The sequence below is a fragment of the Strix aluco genome, chromosome 11 (assembly GCF_031877795.1).
Source record: "Strix aluco isolate bStrAlu1 chromosome 11, bStrAlu1.hap1, whole genome shotgun sequence".
NCBI classification, from domain to species: Eukaryota; Metazoa; Chordata; class Aves; order Strigiformes; family Strigidae; genus Strix; species Strix aluco.
The window spans coordinates 11,515,793-11,535,547 of NC_133941.1; the positions used below are offsets into that span (position 1 = coordinate 11,515,793).

The window sequence follows — 19,755 nt, forward strand, 5'->3', positions numbered from 1 at the left end:
ATAAAGATAAATACGACCGATATGACTATACACTTAGTGCATTCTCTTTTGTGGTGGTGCCTGAGGGAGGAGACATGGGGGAGAGGTTGCTCCATTATAATCTTCCTGGCAGAGTCTCTCTGAAATCCTTCTGTGGAGACGACAGGATTTTCTCCCTGGAGTAAAGAGCTATTGTTCTGTCCCTAATAAATCCAGCTGATTTCCCAGTGTAGGGGGATATGAGGGCTATACGCATTCATTTTCACCCTCATTCTATCAGGAGGACGTCTTCTGTTCATTCCTTTTCCTTTCTTATTTTTTTGTACATCTCATCATCTTTATATTTTATTTATTCATTCTCCTCTGACCTCCTGTACCCACAAATTTCCTGCACATCCATCAAGATGGACTTCTGGCAACAGATGAGACAGCAGTGTGGCTGCCTGGCCAAAGTGATATCCATCCTCCTGTCCCTGAGAGCCCCTGCCCTCGGCAGCGAGGGAGCCATGGGTGCTGGCAGCAGCACCCTGATGGCCCATGCAATTGCCCATTGCCGCCTGGGTACTCTGCAAGAACAGAAGTCTGCTGTAAAGGTGTTAGGGCAGAACATGATTGGAAAATGTTCGAAAACTGTTAAAGCAAGGCTCTGTCCATTCAGCTAAAAGACTTTCTGACTATGGGCAGTTTCACTGGGTCCTTACTTGCACTATACTTAGGGGAAGCAGCCAGGAATTGACACTCATGAGCCAAAAAGTCTTGGTGAAATCAAGATATCTGATCTTTCCAGGGAAGAAAAGTTGGTTTCCTTTATGTTCTGAACAGCTATTGTGAAAATAAAGCTGTCTAATACAAACAGGATGGAAAGCAGTGAATTTATGTTGTAACTTTTTGTGGGTGTTTTGAGCAATACTGGCGTATTACGTGACAATCTGTACTCTAACTGCAAAGTGGCAGGCAGAGAAAAGCTGTACCTCAGCACCATTCCTGTTAGCAACACTCACCCTTACTTCCAGGTTTGAAAAAGGGTAAGTTGATAAGATGAAAAAATAACACAAAAGATGAAAATGTATTTTTAAAATAAAGAACAAAAGTCAATACGAGGAAGGTTCCTATAAGTAATCCCTAACCTCAGGCTGGTGGAGTGCTGTGAAATGACTGCTGAGCTCTGTGAAGCTTGTGTCAGGTTGTTTTGCCAAAATATTTTCACTCTTCACCTATATTTAGAGTGAGTTTTTAATACTCACAAGCGTGTGACATGCTTGCCCGCACCTTTGTCCCTGGGGAGGTGAGTGAGGGGCAGGGGCTGGTGCATGGGGGTGTCCCTGCGGCATCAAAGCTGGGAAAGGGCACAAGGTGTGAAAGGGTTTACCTGCCCCAGGGTCCCCTCGGAGGGGCTGATGCTCAGTTACACCCTGTGACTGCAAAAAGGTTTCAGTCCGTGGATGACAGAATCAGTTGTAATGGAGGGGCTTCCCAGGGCAAACCTCTGGCTCACATTACTGTGTAGCTGTATTTAATAATGCGGTTCTTTAATTTACGGTGAAAATATTTCAGTTTTTAAAGGTGAAACTAAGCATTCTGATTTGAAGTGAGCTTTGCTATGACAATAGGGTCATGCCTATTCCCATTCATTTGAACTTTGGGTAAAGTTTCAGTCTGTGCTTTATTTAGTGCACAGATATTTTCATGAATGTTGACTCCACTTGAGGTTCAATGGCTTTTGGAAGAAAAATTTGGCTGCTCTAAAATAAAAAAGTGTAATTATCACTGCTAAGGTGAATGATACACGGCCTCTTGCTGCTCAGGTACAGTTTTATATTTTAACACTGAGTACATGGAGATTCCATCACGTATCTTTCACATTTTTCCTCTGTTTAATGCAGACGACAACACACTGCACGGGCCAGTTTTCCTTCAGGAGCCCAACAGCATGATCTTCCCCTTGGATTCAGAGGAAAAGAAAGTGAAGCTGAGCTGCGAAGTGAAAGGAAATCCCAGACCAACCATTGGGTTTGTTGAATGTTTAACTATTCGTTAGCATGATCTCCACGCTACAGCAGTGTCTCCCAAGAGCCTTTCTCCTGTGTGTGTCGTGCTATATAACTCAGTGATGCCCCTGGAATCTACCACAGTGCTGATAACAAAAAAAACAGGCATCAGGAAATCACCACATATTGCAAAGCAACTGCAAAATTTGGGCAAGAGTTCAAAAAGGCTACAAAGGGATTATAAATAGTCTTGGCTCCCAGATTAACCATCCTTTTCCATAAACGTGGACAAAGCTCTTAATTGTTTTCAGCTTTATTAACTGCTTTGGGATCCTTAGAAAAAAGATGCTCTACTGCTACGGTGATGCTGCTGCTGTAAATCATTTAGGCTGATGGGGTTTTTTTCCTTTAGTGCCTTTCTCATTTTGTTCACCAAAGTAAATGCCACTCTGAAACCGATTAGAGTTGTCAGACCTCAGCCACCGTGCTGTCTTCTGACATGACCAACTATTTAATGCAATAAACTCTGTTGATTCACTGGTGCAAACATATTCAAATCGTTTCTCTGTACGTAGTGATAAAGGTAGCTGCTATGCGGCTGTGGCTCCCTTACATGCTCCGTTGAGAGCTGGTGGGGATGAGGGTTGCTGCAACTGGGGCAATGTGAAGCTAGAATCTCTGTGCCCTGGTTTGTGACAATATCTGCTGTGAGTGAATTTTCTTAAATTTATAAAAAAACAGACAGCGGAAAAAAATCTTGGTGGACTTGAATGGTTTAAAGATCCTGTTTCTGGGACTTCCCCTTGCAAAATGATTAATTCCAAAGAGCAGCAACTACAGAAGCATTAATCATATCAGAGACTGAAATATATGTCAAGGATATTTCTCTTTTAGTTAAATACTGGAATATTTCAATACTGCGCAGGAAATTTGCATTTTTGTGCTTTTTTTTAATTAAGTAGTCAAAGATGTTTTAAATCTTTATTTACTTCATGTTGTATTTTCAAATACCCAAGAGTATCCATTAATATTAGCAGAATTTAACTTTGGCATTTTGTGCTATAGCTGGAAGTTAAATGGAACCAGTATTGACATCGGTATGGATTACCGCTACAGCGTGGTGGAAGGCAACCTGTTGATCAATAATCCCAATAAAACCCAAGATACTGGAACATACCAGTGTGTAGCAACAAACCCGTTTGGAAAGATTGTCAGCAGAGAAGCAAAGCTTCAGTTTGCTTGTAAGTAACAACGCAGTCTCCATTCCTGCAGCGTGCAAGAAAAACTGTGAGCACAGTGCCTCCTTTCCTAACTTCTTCTAATGTGTTCCGGGGTATTCTCTGAGGTGTTCATGGAGTAGAGAAAACACCTGGATTTAGAGGGGAGATGTGAATGAGGAATAGATGCCTTGGTTTATGATTACTTAGCTAAAATTATATGTAGTCTGCAGGGTAAAATGCCTTACTTCTTTAGAAAGAGGCCACCTAGGAAAGTATCTGGCAGATGTGATCTCACCATTGATTTTTCCTTTCCTTGGAGAATTAAAGCTTCAAAATATTTGAATGAGCATACTTTTTATAAGGAATAAATTCACAATGATAGTTTTCACAAGTCCTACATTTCAGTACTTAGGTACAAGTACTTTCAAGTATGGATGGTATTTTGTAACTCTGTGTGTAAAAGGCAAAACAGGCTGCTTCGTATTTATTTGGGGTTGCTGTTTTATATTTATTCAAGTAGCTGCTTCTTGTTAAAAGCTAAAGACAACAAAAGACACAGGTCTTGATGTGAACTAGCATTATATGAAATTATGTAAAGCCATTTTGAGGTACAGGGTAGAGTCTCTAAGAGTGGGCAAATGATAATGCAGGACCGCAGATCATCTTTTTTTCTCATGTAGTTGCGAAGGTGAAGGCAGATAATATATCCACGGGCTTACTCATCCATCATCTCTGTGATTTCTCTGTGCCGTTGTCCTGGGAGAGGTGTCCACAGCAGCTTAGCGATGACAGCAGGACCTGCTATGAAACAACCTTGCACGCACATGCAGGAGTTCAAGGCAGTCTGTTCCCAGACATGAAGCTATCAGTAATGATGAGCTGGGACTTTCAGTAGAGCTTAATGAAAGATGCATCAGCACCCCCTTGGCTGGGGCCATACTGTTTGCTGAAGTCAGTCATTTAAGGACAAGCTTGGTACCAGGTTGCAGCTCCTTAGGCTCTGGTCCCAGACTTCAAAGTTCAGGATGTGGGACTAGAAGGGAGAATCCTGATGCTGGCAATTAGCCACAGACTACTTGAGTGAAAATACATCAACTTCCTTGCTTATTTAAATTGTTAGGTGCTTATTAACCAAGAGCTTGCAAACACAGAGAATTTTGCACAAAAATAAGAAACCTTTAACATTTTATCTTTGTTTCAGTTACAGGGTGTTTATTAAATTCTGATTAATTTATCTATCTCAATGAATGATAACATCTGGCAAAAACCTTTCAAGTTTTCTAGCTGAGCAAATACAAATTTGGTTTAACTGATTCTTAGTTAAGAAGATTGAATTCAAGAACAAAGCTTGTTCTTTTCCAGTTAATGATGAGGAACTTGAATAAATGTATTATTTTTGATTCCTAAAATTTATTCTATATTGCTAAAACAGCATAATCAGATTAGAAACATTTGGATTAAATAAAAGAAATGAGCATTTATCAATGTAGTCTCTGTGCTGTCACAAAGCAGTAAGTCATTTTGTCTTGTGTAATCACAGAATCATCTAGGTTGGAAAAGACCTTGAAGATCATCCAGTCCAGCCATTACCCTAACACTGACAGTTCCCAACTATACCAGATCCCTCAGCGCTATGTTGACCCAACTCTTAAACACCTCCAGGGATGGGGACTCCACCACTGCCCTGGGCAGCCCATTCCAACACCCAACAACCCCTTCTGGAAAGAAATACTTCCTGATATCCAGTCTAAACCTTCCCTGATGCAACTTGAGGCCATTACCTCTTGTTCTATCACTTATTACTTGGTTAAAGAGGCTCATCCCCATCTCTCTGCAACCTCCTTTCAGGTAGTTGTAGAGGGCGATGAGGTCTCCCCTCAGCCTCCTCTTCTCCAGACTAAACCCCCCCAGTTCCCTCAGCCGCTCCTCGTACGACATGTGCTCCAGACCCTGCACCAGCTTCGTTGCCCTTCTCTGGACACGCTCGAGTAATTCAATGTCCTTTTTGTATCAAAGGGATTGCAACTGGAATTAGCTGAATTATGAAACAGACTGGTTTAAGTTTATTACAAAAGCCTCTAAGAACCAGTAAAAACTGGCATCTATATTACGAATGCCTGGTTTTCAGCCTTGATGTCCAAGACATGGGGATGCAGTAGCACTGCTTAATATAACTACTTGCCTTTATGTGGTTTTATTCGAAACATGAACATTTTTGAATGGCCTTCTGTAGCTTCTGCGTGGAATAACCTAAAACACTGTATGGGGAGGACTCATTCTAGCTGCTGCAGAGCTCTCATAAACCTGTTTGCTCTCAGTTGCTCCCTCAGGATTTTTCCCTTTTATCAAGTTTTTTCCCTTGAATTTACACCCTTGTCTGACACCTAGATTGCATGTGCAGTCTCTGACCCAGCTCCAGCACTTCAGCTTGGTCTCTTATGCCCTGCTATTTCACATATTTTGACTTGGCTGTGGAAAGCAATTTGGTTAGAGTCTCAGGACTGTACTGCTTAACCTGTCCGTAGCTTCCCCTCAAACAAGCTCTTATTTTCCATCCCGATCGTGCATTGTGTGATTTTTGTGTTATCTCATTTTTATTTCTGAAGAAAGTTATTGCCGGGTCTTTTGAGACTAATGTCTGGGGTTTTGAGGGTTTTTTGCCCTCCTCTTAAGAGTTAAATTCTGAATCTTGGGGCATCAGTAATATATGTTCATTCATTCTTCAAGGGCTATATTATTCTTCTCTAGCATTCTCAGTGAAGATTAAACTGCGATCTAGCTATTCAACCTCCTGTGGAGGTCAGAGAGGGTCAGCAATTTAATCCTTGAAATATGTATTTAGGTTACAAACTCATTACAATAAAAGTGCTAATATTTTCCCCCAATACTTGCTTTGTGATATGCCATTTACATTTCAAATTTGTTCTTTTTTCTTTTTTTTTTCCCCCCAATGCTAGTTGTCTCTGAAATTGAACATATTTTCAGAAAGTGAGAAATCTGCTGTGCCACGGTAACAGAATATGGATTAATGATACCCTAAACCTTGTGCTTATAGCAATACAGGCTCTCAGAAAATAAAAAAAGCTTTAAACTCTTGAGTATGGATTCTAATAATGGCTTTTCCAAAATGATATACAAAAACACAGCTGAACTAGATTAAATGATGTGCTTTTTATTTTAGGGATTGGGACTTAGCTTGACAATTTTATTCACTGTACCGTAGTTTTTGTTCAGAAATAACACTGAAATCAATAAGAAGTCCTGCCTGGAAAGAAGTGCAGCTCTGATGTGGCAGTTTAGAGATGTACCCACCCATTTCAGACATATGATTAAATCTATTTACTATGGCCCAGATCCTGCTTCCGTTTAAGTCAAAGATAGAACTTGTATTGATCTTTAATGGCACCAGAGCTGGACCATACCCCTCACAAAGTGATGAATTTGCAAGTTGTTCCACCCGCTCAGCTCCTGCTCCCTTTGGCATGACACGAAGGTGCTGAGCGGCTCTGGGCTGCGGGCAGGAGAGCAGTGCAGCTCGGAGCGGAGCGGTACGCCGTGAGCGGGATGCGCTTTTAACGAGAGTCCTTGCAAAATTATTTCTACTGACTGAAATATTTTACAGAATGGAACATTACTGCACACAGGTGCTGAAAGTTGCATTTATACCCACACCTCCATAGACATAACATCACAAAATAGAGTCCTGGGAAAGTCTTCAAGAGTTTGTCTATCCCCAGTGCGAGGCAGCATCGATGCCCGCCCTTAGAGAAGCTCACCAGCCTGTTCTGCACATTTGCAGACCGTTCTCAGGGGTGTGTATTTGGAGGACTATGTAATATGATTTAGTTTCACTTATTTTGGTGGCCTCTGCTAGTGCTAATCTTACCTGCTAGCAGCTACTACTGATCATGCAGAGGATGCTTTTACTCCACACCCTTTGCAGACAATGACCCAAAGGCTTTCATTCCTTTTCCTCCCTCTTCTGTTGACTATTGAGTATGGTAGATGTCCAAAAGGATTGTGCTTTTTGGAAGGTGAGCCTGATATCTTTTCACCAGAAATGTCTTTGCAGAAGCCCCCAGTCTATCACCACGTGTGGGTGACCATGGAGAGTGCTATCATCCACGTGACTTGTGACTCTTGTCTACTGTCTTTGGGTTTGCTCTTGTTTACCAAACTGTTTGTAAAGCAGAAAGGGACTGACTGTCAAACCTGTTCAAAATGAGCAACACTGGTGGAATTTGGTTCAGAGGAAATAGGACTGCGTAAGGTTTTCCCTTCTGTTTGTAATTCTTTGCCAAGTGATGTCCAGATCTTTTTTTTATGTGATCACGTTGGTGCCGTGGGATAGGTGAGACAGGACTCTTCCCAGCAAAGAGAATAGCAATTACTATCTTACATTTCAGATTATTTATGAGCACCTATAGAATAATATATCTAATTAGAGATTAATTTTGATATTTATTTTACCTCGCTGAGGCCACAGATTTTTTTTTTACCACCAAAGCTTTGAAACCAGACATTTTTGCATTTCTCTAGGAGCAGTGCAGGGGGTCAGTCTGGACACCCCCTGTGCACCCCATCCCAGGGATCTCCAGACTGTGTCTGCTCCATCACCGCTTCCACCTGCAGCAGCTAATGTGTCCCCAGGATGGGGCCAAGGCTCCCCTCTGCTCTCCTGGCAGATGAGCCCTGTGTTCTTCCATGGAGCCATCCCCAGTGCTGGTAGATGAGGATATCCTTTCCCTGCTGTGATAACTAGACTCAATTTGGCCCTTAACTCCTCATCAGGATTTGCAGTTTAGCCTGAAAATGCACAAAGACAGTGCTACCTGCAGTAATGCTGGTTTAAAAACAAACCCTCTGGAGAGTGGGTGAGTAGCCTTGCAGTAGCTGTTGCCTTTTCCGTTGGTACCGATGTTTGTCACATGCTGCTGATTTTGAAATGAGTATCCAAAGAGGAAAATACAAGTTCAAATTGGTGTAGTTTTTCAGTCATACCATTGTTTTGCCCCCTGTTGTTATAAAAACTGCCTAAAAGTGATGTCTGTGAAACATGAGCTGTTAGAGAAATGGGATCTACTTTTCAGGGGTTTTTAGCATTTTCCACATTGTTGCACCCCCACGCTGGGAGGATGGTTGGTGTCCTTCCTCCCGCTCTGCACAGAGACACTTCTCTGAAATCGGTGCCTTTCCAACCCATAGCAGTTTTCTATGGAGTTTCCTTCAAATCTGCAACTTAACAGGTCCATGATAATGCTGTGGGAATTTTCTGCAGTTGGCAAAAATGATACTGAGATGTCCAGGGGCCTGAGAAACCAGTTTTTACAACAGAAATGAGGCCCCAAGAGAGGTGGTGATGGGACTGAAGGGAGGTGTCCTCAGAGGATGCTGGAGCAGCAGCAGCAGCAAAGCGTCACTGTGCTGCCCCTGGGAGCTCAGACAGATGAGACAAAGATGAAGAGGGAAGGGTCTCCTCCTCCTCCTGCAGACAACCCCGGTCAAGCAAAATGTCCAATTTTGTGTGTGGAATTTAGCCTGAACTGGTTTTACTGTGTTTGAAGATTAAACTGTGCCTGGAGGGCAGGGTTTGGAGGTGGGTTTCTTTCCACCGCTAACCAGGGCAGCAGCCTCAGACTTACCTATTCATTTATAGAAACTCTTAACTTTCTTCTTCATTGCTGTGAACATAGTCCTAACTGCAGGGATTCACACTATTGTTTCTGAAAACTGTTTCCCCGCACACTTTATTAAAGGAATTTGTTTTATAGAAGTGTTTCTTTGAAAATAGTTGTTACGCATGAATTAGCAGCTAGGACTCAGCACTGTGCAGTGCAAATGGCAGCATAAAATACAGTAATAATGTGGTTGTAATGAGAATACTTTGGGGCTTTGACCTACCATCCCAAAATAATTTCACTGTGATGGTAGAAAAAGAAAATTACTCCCAACATTATACTGAAAAGGATTTTTTTGAATATTCCCATTGTTGGAGTATTTCCTGTTATATCTTGTACCCGAGCAAATCCCATAATTTTTGCTATTAGTTGCTTAGAAACAAATTATAATTGCTGTTCAAATTCTTTACTGTTGTTACCCTCTTATTGCCCTGAAGTGCATTCATTTTCTTTTGGAGATTAAATGATCAATGAAGAAATTCTTTCAAGAACAATTAATAATGAAAACATTTTCAGAGAACCGCCAAAGTATCTGCCTCGCCTTGCCTAAACAAACAAGCGCAACAACAATCGCATTGATTGATCAATGAAGTAATGCACTGCCGCTCGGCTGAATGAGGCATTTGGCACGCAAATTAAATCATTTCCGCAGTGATTACTAACGTCTGACTGTTGAGAAAAAATGACGTGTTTTAAACATCCTGGAAATTAAGGAGACGGAGAGTTTGGGTTGGCTTTTTCAGGAGTTGAGCTGCAGCTGGGACAGTGGGTGTGCACGGCTCTACTCACCCCTCAGCAGCCCATTGGTCATCTGTGCTCATCCTCTTTGGAAAGTTTATTTTTTCAAGGTTTTTCTGCTTGTGAAGGGAAGAAATCCATTTTTGGCACATTTTCCTGGCTCCTTCCTTGTTCTGGTTCTTTGTGAGAGCACTTGTAAAAAAACCCTGTGGGGTTTCAGAATCCTGGGTGGGACCTGCCCACCTGCACTAAGGTAGGGGAAGCACCCATGCCTGCCTGCACATGGCAGCCCTGCCTGCAGCCACCACCGCTGAACATGTGTGCCTGTGCTCCAAGGCTGGTTTTCACCCCAATATTGAAATACCACGCTCAGCTATTTCTTGCTCAGGCACTCCTTCTACTTTTTCAGAGCCTGGACTTCAAATCTGCAGCCCTTCCCGTAGGTTAACTCACTTTTTCCTGGCATTTTTGTCAGTGTGCTGTGCCCATGAGTACAATTACAATTCAAAGATAACATCCCCATGAATGGGGACCATGAATCTGCCTTAATTAATTTCATTTTCTTAATTTTTCTTACATCTTCAGGAAGCGGTTTTCTTCATGTGGCCTGCTTTCCCATACACACACCAAAATCTCTTTTGCTGTCTCATTTTTTTCCCTTTGAAGCCTTTCAGAGCCTCTGAAGTCTTAATGCAGCTGTGCAAAGTGTAGTTGTCAGTGTTGGAGAACTGTCTCACAACCTCTGCACCTTTGCCACGCAGTCTCCGATGGGCAGAAAACTAGGCTAAACCTCACGTAAGCTCTTCTTTTTTTTTTTTTTTCTTTTGATGAATAGGACCAACAGGGAGTATGTAGGAGAGGATAGATACATAACCTACTTTACTTTCATCTGTTATAGAAAGACCCTTAATTTAGAACAGAAACATGGAATTTATACCTGCTTTGTTTCCACCCAAGGGTTATAAATAAGGTGAATACATTATTACTTAAAGCAGTGACAGGACATTTGTAAATAATCAGCGCACCTTCTCCCAGAGCTAGTAATCTTGTAAGCCTACACTGTTATTTAGGAAGTGTATTTCGGTTTATATCACGCAGAAATAGTGCTGCTGATAGCAGGGAGTGTTGCATGGGGAGGTGTCTGAGGGCTGTGGCAGGAGAGCTGCTGCCAGTGCCTCTGGGCATCGCACTGCAGTGAGCTTAAGATCACAGGTTGGTCACAGTGCCACGGTTTCTTTTCTGGTTTAGAAATTTAGGGAACAGCAAGGCACAGGCTTGACAGGTTTTTTCCTGTCTCTCTCCCTATTTATGAATTTTGCCTTTAATACGTAAAAAACATATATTCAAAATATATGTATGTTTTTCTATCTAGGGGCTGGATCTTTAAGAACTAAGTGTAGATGTAGGTGTTTGCGTAAAATGAACAGTTAAATGGACCAATTTGGTGCCAGTGTGCCAAGATCCAGGATGTAAGCTTTCTTTGAAAAAAGCTCTGCTGTTACATGAAACTCTTTCTAGTCTTGAGAAAACTATCTTTGTGCTAAATCATGTCAGGGTGCTGTGGAAGACTCCAACGACCTGGAATGGAATAAAAAGAGAGATTTCTTGTTTTCTCTGATGTTCTGAATGAAGCAGTAAGTAGTCAGGTTCTAAGCCCAGGTATTTGGGATGATTTCACTTTGAAATAGAGTAGATCTCTCTGCATTTGAAGATCTTCTGACCTTAGGCTTAATTCACTTCACTTTGACATCTCACCTGTTAACTTAATACCACCTTTCTTTTTATATGCTTAATGCATAGGCCATAAAGAAAACAGTGTAAAGCACCCACAGTAAGCTATAGAGAGAGCAAGATTTTGTCCATCTTTCCCTACTTTTGCTTTGGCTTTGTGCAGGATCTGATACTGTGCTATTTATCAGCAAAAATTTCCCATTCTCTCTCTCATTCCTGAAGCCTTTTCAACTCGTCTGTATTACCAGCAAGGTAGTTCCTGTCAGTGGCCTGTTTGGCTGCTTACCACTAGGTTATTAGAGAATCAGTGCACATCATTTGACGGCTATTCCACTCTTTGAAGGGTAAAAGCAAGAATAGTAGTATGCTGGGAATATTAATGTGTCCTTAGCAGTAGTATTAATCCTCTGACTGTGACTATATTTACAGAATACTTTTCTGAGCATTTTTTCTTAAATCAAAGCCAAGGATAGGAACAGTTGAATAGCTATGTAGATGATATTCCAGTTTCATTTTGGCATAACTTGAGAATATAGCCCAGCTACCTTTATTGAGTACAGCCTTACCTCTGCAAACCACTGATGTCCAGCTGGCTTATTCTGATGACAGCTAGAATGATGCATAAATGAGAGAGGAAAATAAATTTCAAATTTAAATTATTATTTTGACAATAAATGAAATAATAGCCTGGAAATGTAGATGCCAATATAAAGCAGTATCCTCGAGAGTGCAGTGACCCTTCAGGGAACTCGGTTTTTCAGCGAGATTGAACCATACTTTCTTGCAAAGACAAAATGGGATATGACCAACTGCAAACTCATAAATTTAAGAGAAATTTTTCCCTCTGGACTTGTGGATAATTATTAGAGTTCATAAGGATATTTCCTTGAAACGTTAATATCGTGAAATTTTTATTAGCAATCCTGTAGAGACTTTGCCTGCAAAATATTCCTAAGCAGCCAGGGTAGAGTCATGCTGTGTCCCCACGCAGTGGTCCTTGCTTGTGATTTCACATACACATCCATCATCATCACTCTTTTATCCTTCAGGAGTGAGTTTGGGGCATCATTTCCAGAACAAGTACTCTTCACCTGCTCGCTCTCTCCATTACAGACATTAGAGGCTCGTCAGGTCTGTCCAGGAGATCCCTGATGAGCCTCAAACCACATAAACGTCTGTGGTTGCAACTAAGGCTTCTTTTGGTCTGGGTTCTCTCCCGTTACAAGTCTTTCCAAACATCTTCCAAAAACTGATCCTAGAGTGGCACAAACATCTGAAGAGCCGTAAGCATATGTTTTGATGGCATATTTTAATCACTTTTTCTGGTCTTTTAAGTCCAGTGGATAGAGAATAGGACAAGGAATTGAGGTCTATGTTATTTTCTCAGTTATTAGGATGCTTCTTGTAACACCTCCCCTTTTGGCTCTAAATCCCCTGGTCTGTCAAATGAAATAATGCTGTTTGTCTAGTTTGAAGAAATAATTATTATCCTTCAGTTGATCCTTACTGATTCTATGTCAATACAAATCAGTATTGTCTTTAAATTTATGAAAAATAGCAGTTACAGGACCCCCTGGTCAAGCGCAGACTATACCCAAAGACCAGAGGTGGACTCTCTAAGAAAATTTCTGTTGATGGGATGCAATGCCAATGCAGAACAATTTTATCCTAGTGGCTGCTTTTTCATTGTTTTATTTTTTGTTTCTTATTTTCCTTCTGGAAAGCAAAGCCAGAGAATCAGTGTTGGCATGCAAAGGACAGCAGAGCTTTAAATATGTTTGTCAAAAGTTGTCCCATGTTAGTTTTCCTGTCTGCAACAAACGTGACTGCCATTTCATAATTCATTAGACATGAGAGATGAACAGAATGAAAAAATATCTCCTCTCTAAGAGATGCTGCCTCGCATCATAATGTGCATTTCCATAGGCAAGCTGAACCACCAGATATAACCCTCTGAGGATCAGGATCTCTGTGGGGTCTTTTTCGTTTGTGTTTCTATCAAGTAAAGGGAAATTGTTCTTTGAAACTTCTAGCTCAGTGAGCTTGTGTCACATTATTTTACATTATTTGGGGTCTGAATTTGCATTCATTTAGCTGCACAAAGTAAGAAGGTGCAGCATAGCATGCTCCGGTGGGGAACACATGAGGCATCTGCAATGTTAATGCTAAAGTGAGAGAGGGCTGTGTGGTATCTCCTGCTGCAGATAGAAGTACTGCTTTCTGGCTATAGCAAAATCATCAGTGCTGGAAGAAGGTGTGCAAATAACACATTGTTTTGCTAGGAAAATATAAAAAAATTCTGAGTGAAGTAACTCCATTCAAGTCAACCCAAGGGGAAATGTCTGCCCAGATTTTCCAGATTAAAGTAATAAAATAAGGTTTTCTGACTCCTCAGCATTTTGTCTCAAGCAGGAGAGTTGCTTCAAAATGAACAACATTTGAAATATTTCCAATAGAAGGATAGTAAACAGGTGGCTTTTATGAAATGGAACATAAAGTCAAGGAGGATTTTTTTCTTTTTTTTTTGGTGACATCATAGAGTGATTTGATTTGGAAAGAGAACAGTGGGTGCCTTGCAGGTACTGCTAAAAGCCCCTGTTCCCCAGTAAGATGAATGGCATGAAGAAGGCAAAAAAAAGTACTGGGGCTGCCTTGTTGCCTGTTTGGAAGCAGGAATCGAATCCCAGCAAGGTGCTGAGGATACAGTGTGTCAGGAGGAGCCATCCTGGTGAGGACAAGCAGCTCGTGCTTGGTGTGCCAGAGGAAGGAGAAAGTGGGCTGAGCATGGCATGAGGATCCATGACTCCCGCAGCTGTATGTTGGCCAGTGGCATTGATAATACTTGAGAAAAAGCTGCCACAGTCTTTGGGATGCAAGGTAAAAGCCTGAGGAGGAATTTTAGCCGTTCAGGTAGACAAATCAGTCTGTCTTTGATAGATGGTAGTCAGAAAGGCTTGGCAAGATTTAAACATAGTCTCAATATGAGAACCCAGATAGAGATGTCAAAGTCCAAGATGATACATAGGTCAGAGATGTGACGGGGAGAGCAGGGAAGGCTTGGGAGAAAAGCAGGATCTTGGCTTGCATGTCAACACACCAGCTTTCTCTTTTCCTAACACGAGTGTGGCCATTTGCAGCTCACTCCTGTCTCAGACAGGAGGAGCTGCAAGCCCTTCTGCCTGGCAGGAGGCAACATGCCTCCTCTGAGAACATCTGGTTTGGGTTCAAACCTGCAACTCCTCCAGCTACACTTCTCATCATGTAGCTAAGTTGACCCTTCGGAGCAAACCCCACCATGAAAATCCTCTGGCTGCAAATGCCCCCATGGCAAAGGCTCATCTGAGAATTTTTGCATCTTGTGAGAATGGTAGCAGTTTCTGTGCAGGAAAGATCAGGGAAGAGAAAGGTCTAGAAGGCCAAACTGGACCTGGCCACTTGGTAAAGATGCACAGGCAATACCTTGTTTAATGCCTACAGTAATCAAGTCCAACCAAAAATATTTTCCAAAGGAGAGGCAGGGTAGCAAAATGGCAAGATGTTTACCTCTAAAACTTTCTTTTTTTCCAGTGAAGTAGAAATCCTAGTGAAATTTCTGTTCTAAAGGTCAAATTAGAAAGCTTTCATCCCCAGACTTGCAAACTATTTCTGAAATCAGTGACTCTAAAAATTCTTCATTAGAACACCAGCTCTTAAACTAAAATTCTGTTAAGCTCCATATCAAAGGAGGTTTTATTTTGAGCTGCATAGTCCGCTGTGTAGTCTTCACACAGCAGCAAGGACATGGGCAGAAGAACTAAATCTTTGTGTATTTGTGAAAGGGATGACATAAAACCCTGCTTTTAAAAAGTCAGGCACAGGTTTTATAGAGACAGTGTTTAGAGATATTAGAGCCATAAATATCAGGAGGCAAATCTTGTCAAGTGTTTCGAGAGCAAAAAGCTTTAATGCTTTTGTGGGTGCTAGTCATCAGTTAAAGTGCTTTCAGCCTGCCTTCATATAGACAGGCTATGATTTCTTCAAACCAATGTCCTCTAAAATCTGAAATTGATTGAGATGCACTAGAATCTCATCTTCAAGACTATTTTACGGGCCAAATTAGCATAGTTTATAGTCTACAGCCAATGAAGTCATATTATTCCATGGACAGCGATGCAAATGACTTCTGTCTCCATCTGGTTGTGTATTTTGTCCAGGATATGAAAGTATGCTCTGTTGTATGTGGAAAGCTATGCAAATGTGATGAAAACAATTTGGAAGAGGGCATACAAGCTATCTCTTGGTAGAAGGTTCTTTATTCAGTCTGAACCAGGAAGATTTGGCCAATCCTTCTGGTCAGTTTTTTTGTTCCGTGAGATGTCATTGCCAACCTATTCAGATTCCCCTTGAAATAAGTCTTTAATAAAAAAAAAAAAAATTCTGTTGACTTCAATTCGACTGAATATGACCTTAAACATCATTCTAAATTTCAGATTGCTGGGATCATCTTAAAGTTATAGAAGGGGTATGAGAAGGCAAACCTCATTATGCTCCGTAAATCTCTTTTAAGTCATGCTTGAAAATTGATTTTAGGTGTCTTGGCTGTATCTGTGTACCTAAGTGGATTGTGCATTTCACGTATATGAAGAGGTAATTACTCCTTAACTATACACTTTACTTGCTATTGTATGGGTGCTTTGAATTTAATTTAATATATGTAGTAAAGGTGGTGTTTTGTCCCCTATAGAATGCCCAAAATTGCCAGTGGACAAGTTTAGCTTTCTAATTTGTCAATTCTTAAATTATCAGATTCATTTTTAACCATTCAAGTTTCTTGTATCCAAAGTTCAACTGAGTTTCAAGGGTGAAAGATATATGGACTAAAAGAACCCCTTATATGCTGATCCAAGGATTGTTGATAATCTAACTGAAATATTAGTAACCTAATCAAAGACTTATTAGTACAGTTACAATGATAGTAAGGGGAGAGTGCATAGTGTCCAGTTATTGCTAATTCCCAGTAACTACACGGTTGCAATGCTGCACACAGTCTAGTGTGGGTGGGTATCACCTACCCTTTTCCCTTCCTGTGCTTCTCCAGGACACAAGCTGGGTGGTGGCAGCCTTCCCAGGAGGAGGCACTTACAAGCCCTTGCAAGCCTCTGGAGTTGCTTTGTTAGGAGAGCATGATGGGGGTGGTCTTCCCCATGGCTGGGGCTGACTGCAGGTATTTTTCTACATTTGCTGCTACTGTTGTATTACCCACTTTTTCTCATTGATTTCTCTCTCTGTTATGTCTGAGTTTTACTATATGTGTTTAATATAGGTAGTCTCCTTGCTTGTGGTTCTTTTTGTTCCAGCCAAGCCCAGTTTTGCTCAGTCCAGGGTTGTGGTTCTTCTGTGAGGAGGAGCTGGGGGTTGTGCTCACAGCTCAGAGGCATCTGTTTCCATCCTGCAGCTGCACCAGCAAGACCTTTGGAATTATACTGTGGTTGCATTCTTGGGTCCCATGTCACAATCCCTTGTTTTTCCTTCAATCACATACATCCTCTGTCAAGGTTCATTGAATATCTCACTCTGAAGGAATAATGATCCATATGAAGATATAGAAAGACATACAGATACAGGTATTATGCTTTGGTAGCTACTTGCTGTTAACAACAACTCGGTAGAGCAGTATCACTGACATGTTATCAAATTTGCTTTACAAAAGTCTCTAGAGATAGACCTTAAGTAAAATATATCAGCATAAAAGCCACTAACATTTTTTTTTTCCTCTAAGCCTGAACATTAGTCATGTTTTCTTTTGGAAATTAAACTTCAGTGATGTATAAAGAAGTGATTGATGTATGTATGATTTTGTTAGAGTATAGTAGAAGGAGAAATAGTTTCATATCAGTTAAACAAGTATAATAGATAAAAATAACATTGACACTGCTTTTATAATCATTAGAAAAAAACCCTTAAATGTAATGACAAAGGGTTCACTAATGGTGTATGAGTTTTTGACAGTATGCCATTCAGGGCAACGTAGAGCAGTGCTTCCTTCTGCATGATATAGTCACATAAATTGGCTTTCTAAAAGACATGCAGACACCTGTCACCATCAATTTGAATCATTTACTATTCATGTAATTTTCTATAATATTTTTGGTTTTGTTTAATAGTTCTATAAAATAGCCCTCTTGCATAGAAAGTTCTCTCTTAATTTCAGAATGGACATAATTACAAAAGCATTTTGAATTCTAAAAATACGCTGCGCATTAAAAAATAAAGCAAACCATGGAAACCCTCCTCCGGCAAACAAAGGCAGGCAAAACAGAGCTTAGCTCTCATAAAAAATCGGGATCTCTCTGTCAAATCACCAATGACCTGAGACTTGCAGCCTCCTGAGGGAAGCCTCCTTGTTTTGGTCTGGTTTCCAGGGCACGCTGAGTTCAGCAGCTGAGTTATTTCCATATTGCAGCCAATAATGGGAACCAAGCGGGCCTCGTGTACAAACAGCGCAACCACTCTGCTTGGGTAGAGGTCTTAACAATACAACAATCAGTGGAGCTATAAATGAGAAGGGATATAAATACAAAAAGCAGAGGTTGAATATGACACTGCCCCTGCCAGCGGGAACTTGTGGGAAAGTGAGCTAGGATGGTCTTGTTTGTTTCCTTGTGCTTTGATGTCATCTGTGAAATATTTCTTTAAAAGAGCAAACTTTGACTTCTGGGAGTTATCTAGTGGTCGCTTAAAAAAAGAATTACCAAATTTTATAAATAAAGTACAAACCCAAGCAGGTCCTAATAAAGGATAAAAGGCTACAGCTCTTTTGCTTATAATTGAATCTTCTTTGCTATAAAGACTGATTTTTTTACGTAAAACTTGGGGAAATTTTTCATTACTCTAGCCAAAGTTGGATAATTGTTACTGTGGAAAGCCATATGTTTTTGATTAAAATTTCCATATGCCGTTTACTGAGACAAACTACCCAGTCTTAAGGGGCTTTGGATCATTTCAGATTGTTTAAGCTTTTATTAAACCACATTTGAGGTTTTGGAAGGAGGTCATTCAATGCAATACCCTACTCAGACTGAAAAGCTGATGGGGTTGACAGCTGCTGCTGGCACCTTCTGGGCTTTTGAGCGTGTTTGAGGAATAAGCATCTGTATCAGACTGGCATCATTTACCACTACCTGCGTCAGTTGTATCACTAAGCGTTAAGGCAGAGTTTTAATGGAAGCTACAGAAAAATTTAGTAATGCAAGAAAAGACATTCAAGTTTGTATTAAAGGGTGGGTGTTAGTGTGCACATGCTAACAGCGTATTGCGCTCCAGTGCATTTCAGCACCAGATGTCAAGTTTCTGTGCAAATATTAGCTAATTAAGTTGCTTTTGAGAGATACAGTTTAAGAATTCATCCTTAGAGATGTACAAACTTTGTCACAAAGAACTTAAGTGACTTTCCTGAAGTCATGCAATCACACAGTGGTGTCAGTGGTACAAATCAATGTATTTTTCACAGGTTAAATGCATACAGCTTTACACTCATGTGGGTCTGCTAAGTCTGATTTAGAACTGATCCTGTGGAGATGAAGAAGTTTAAATGGCATACCCACTCATTAAATAAGGTATGAGGACAGTGTTAATTGTGATAACCTGTCTGAATTCCTGTTAAACCTCCCTGTTATGTTCTTCCTTTGCACTGAAAACATTACTAATCATGTCCTCCTGTGATGCTGAGGTTACTGGAGCTTATACAATGTTTTTCTCTTTTCAGTGGAGTCATTGGTTTAGCATTGTGTGCTCTCAATAAGCTTTGGCAGGACATTGACCTCCAGAATTGGGAAGCGTTAATATCTTCTTCCTCAGTGGTTTCTCAATCGATTTTGACAATTGCTTTCTAAATAGAGAATCTCCAAGTTAAATAGGGCAAAAACTACCGTGCAAGTGTATTCTTTTTCTAACAATCATACAAATATCTGATCTTGATTATTTGAAATCACACATTTAAAATAAAAACCTGATCTGTAAGTTATTCATTGGTGTAAGTGACGTAGGATTTCTTGTGAGAACATATGCTGCTTTGATTAGTTAGAGTGAGTTTACATCCTCCTTGTGTGTGCTATGCTGTGGTGTTTCCTTTTTGATCCTATGAATAGAAACTGTATTTTTTCATAGTCACATATTGCCCAGTGCCACAAATCACTGAGTTGTTGAGTGGATGTACTTTCACCAAAAGTGCATGCGGGGATCCTGTCTCTAACAAGAAGCAGTTTCTATTCATGTAAGCAGTCCTTAATTCTGGTCATGTTTTGTTTGTTTCATGTATAAATATTTTTATTGAAATTAAAGCTCCTTTCTTTTTTGATCTATGCAATGATGGATCACTATAATTGAAGCAATTCACACCCTAAAAACTTTAATTAAGTCACAAAGATGCCTGCATGCTAAAAC

The 19,755-nt window shown here is 40.7% G+C and overlaps 1 protein-coding gene across 5 annotated transcripts in view; it reads left to right on the forward strand.

The window, feature by feature from the left end:
* LOC141928213 (contactin-4) overlaps positions 1 to 19,755 on the forward strand; it is a 343,764-nt gene that overhangs the window by 210,434 nt on the left and 113,575 nt on the right. For all 5 annotated transcript variants that reach the window (XM_074836062.1, XM_074836060.1, XM_074836064.1 and 2 more), the window contains 2 exons: positions 1,863 to 1,989; positions 3,033 to 3,208. In XM_074836062.1, the coding sequence (XP_074692163.1) occupies positions 1,863 to 1,989; positions 3,033 to 3,208 (303 nt within the window). The remainder of the gene's footprint in view (positions 1 to 1,862; positions 1,990 to 3,032; positions 3,209 to 19,755) is intronic.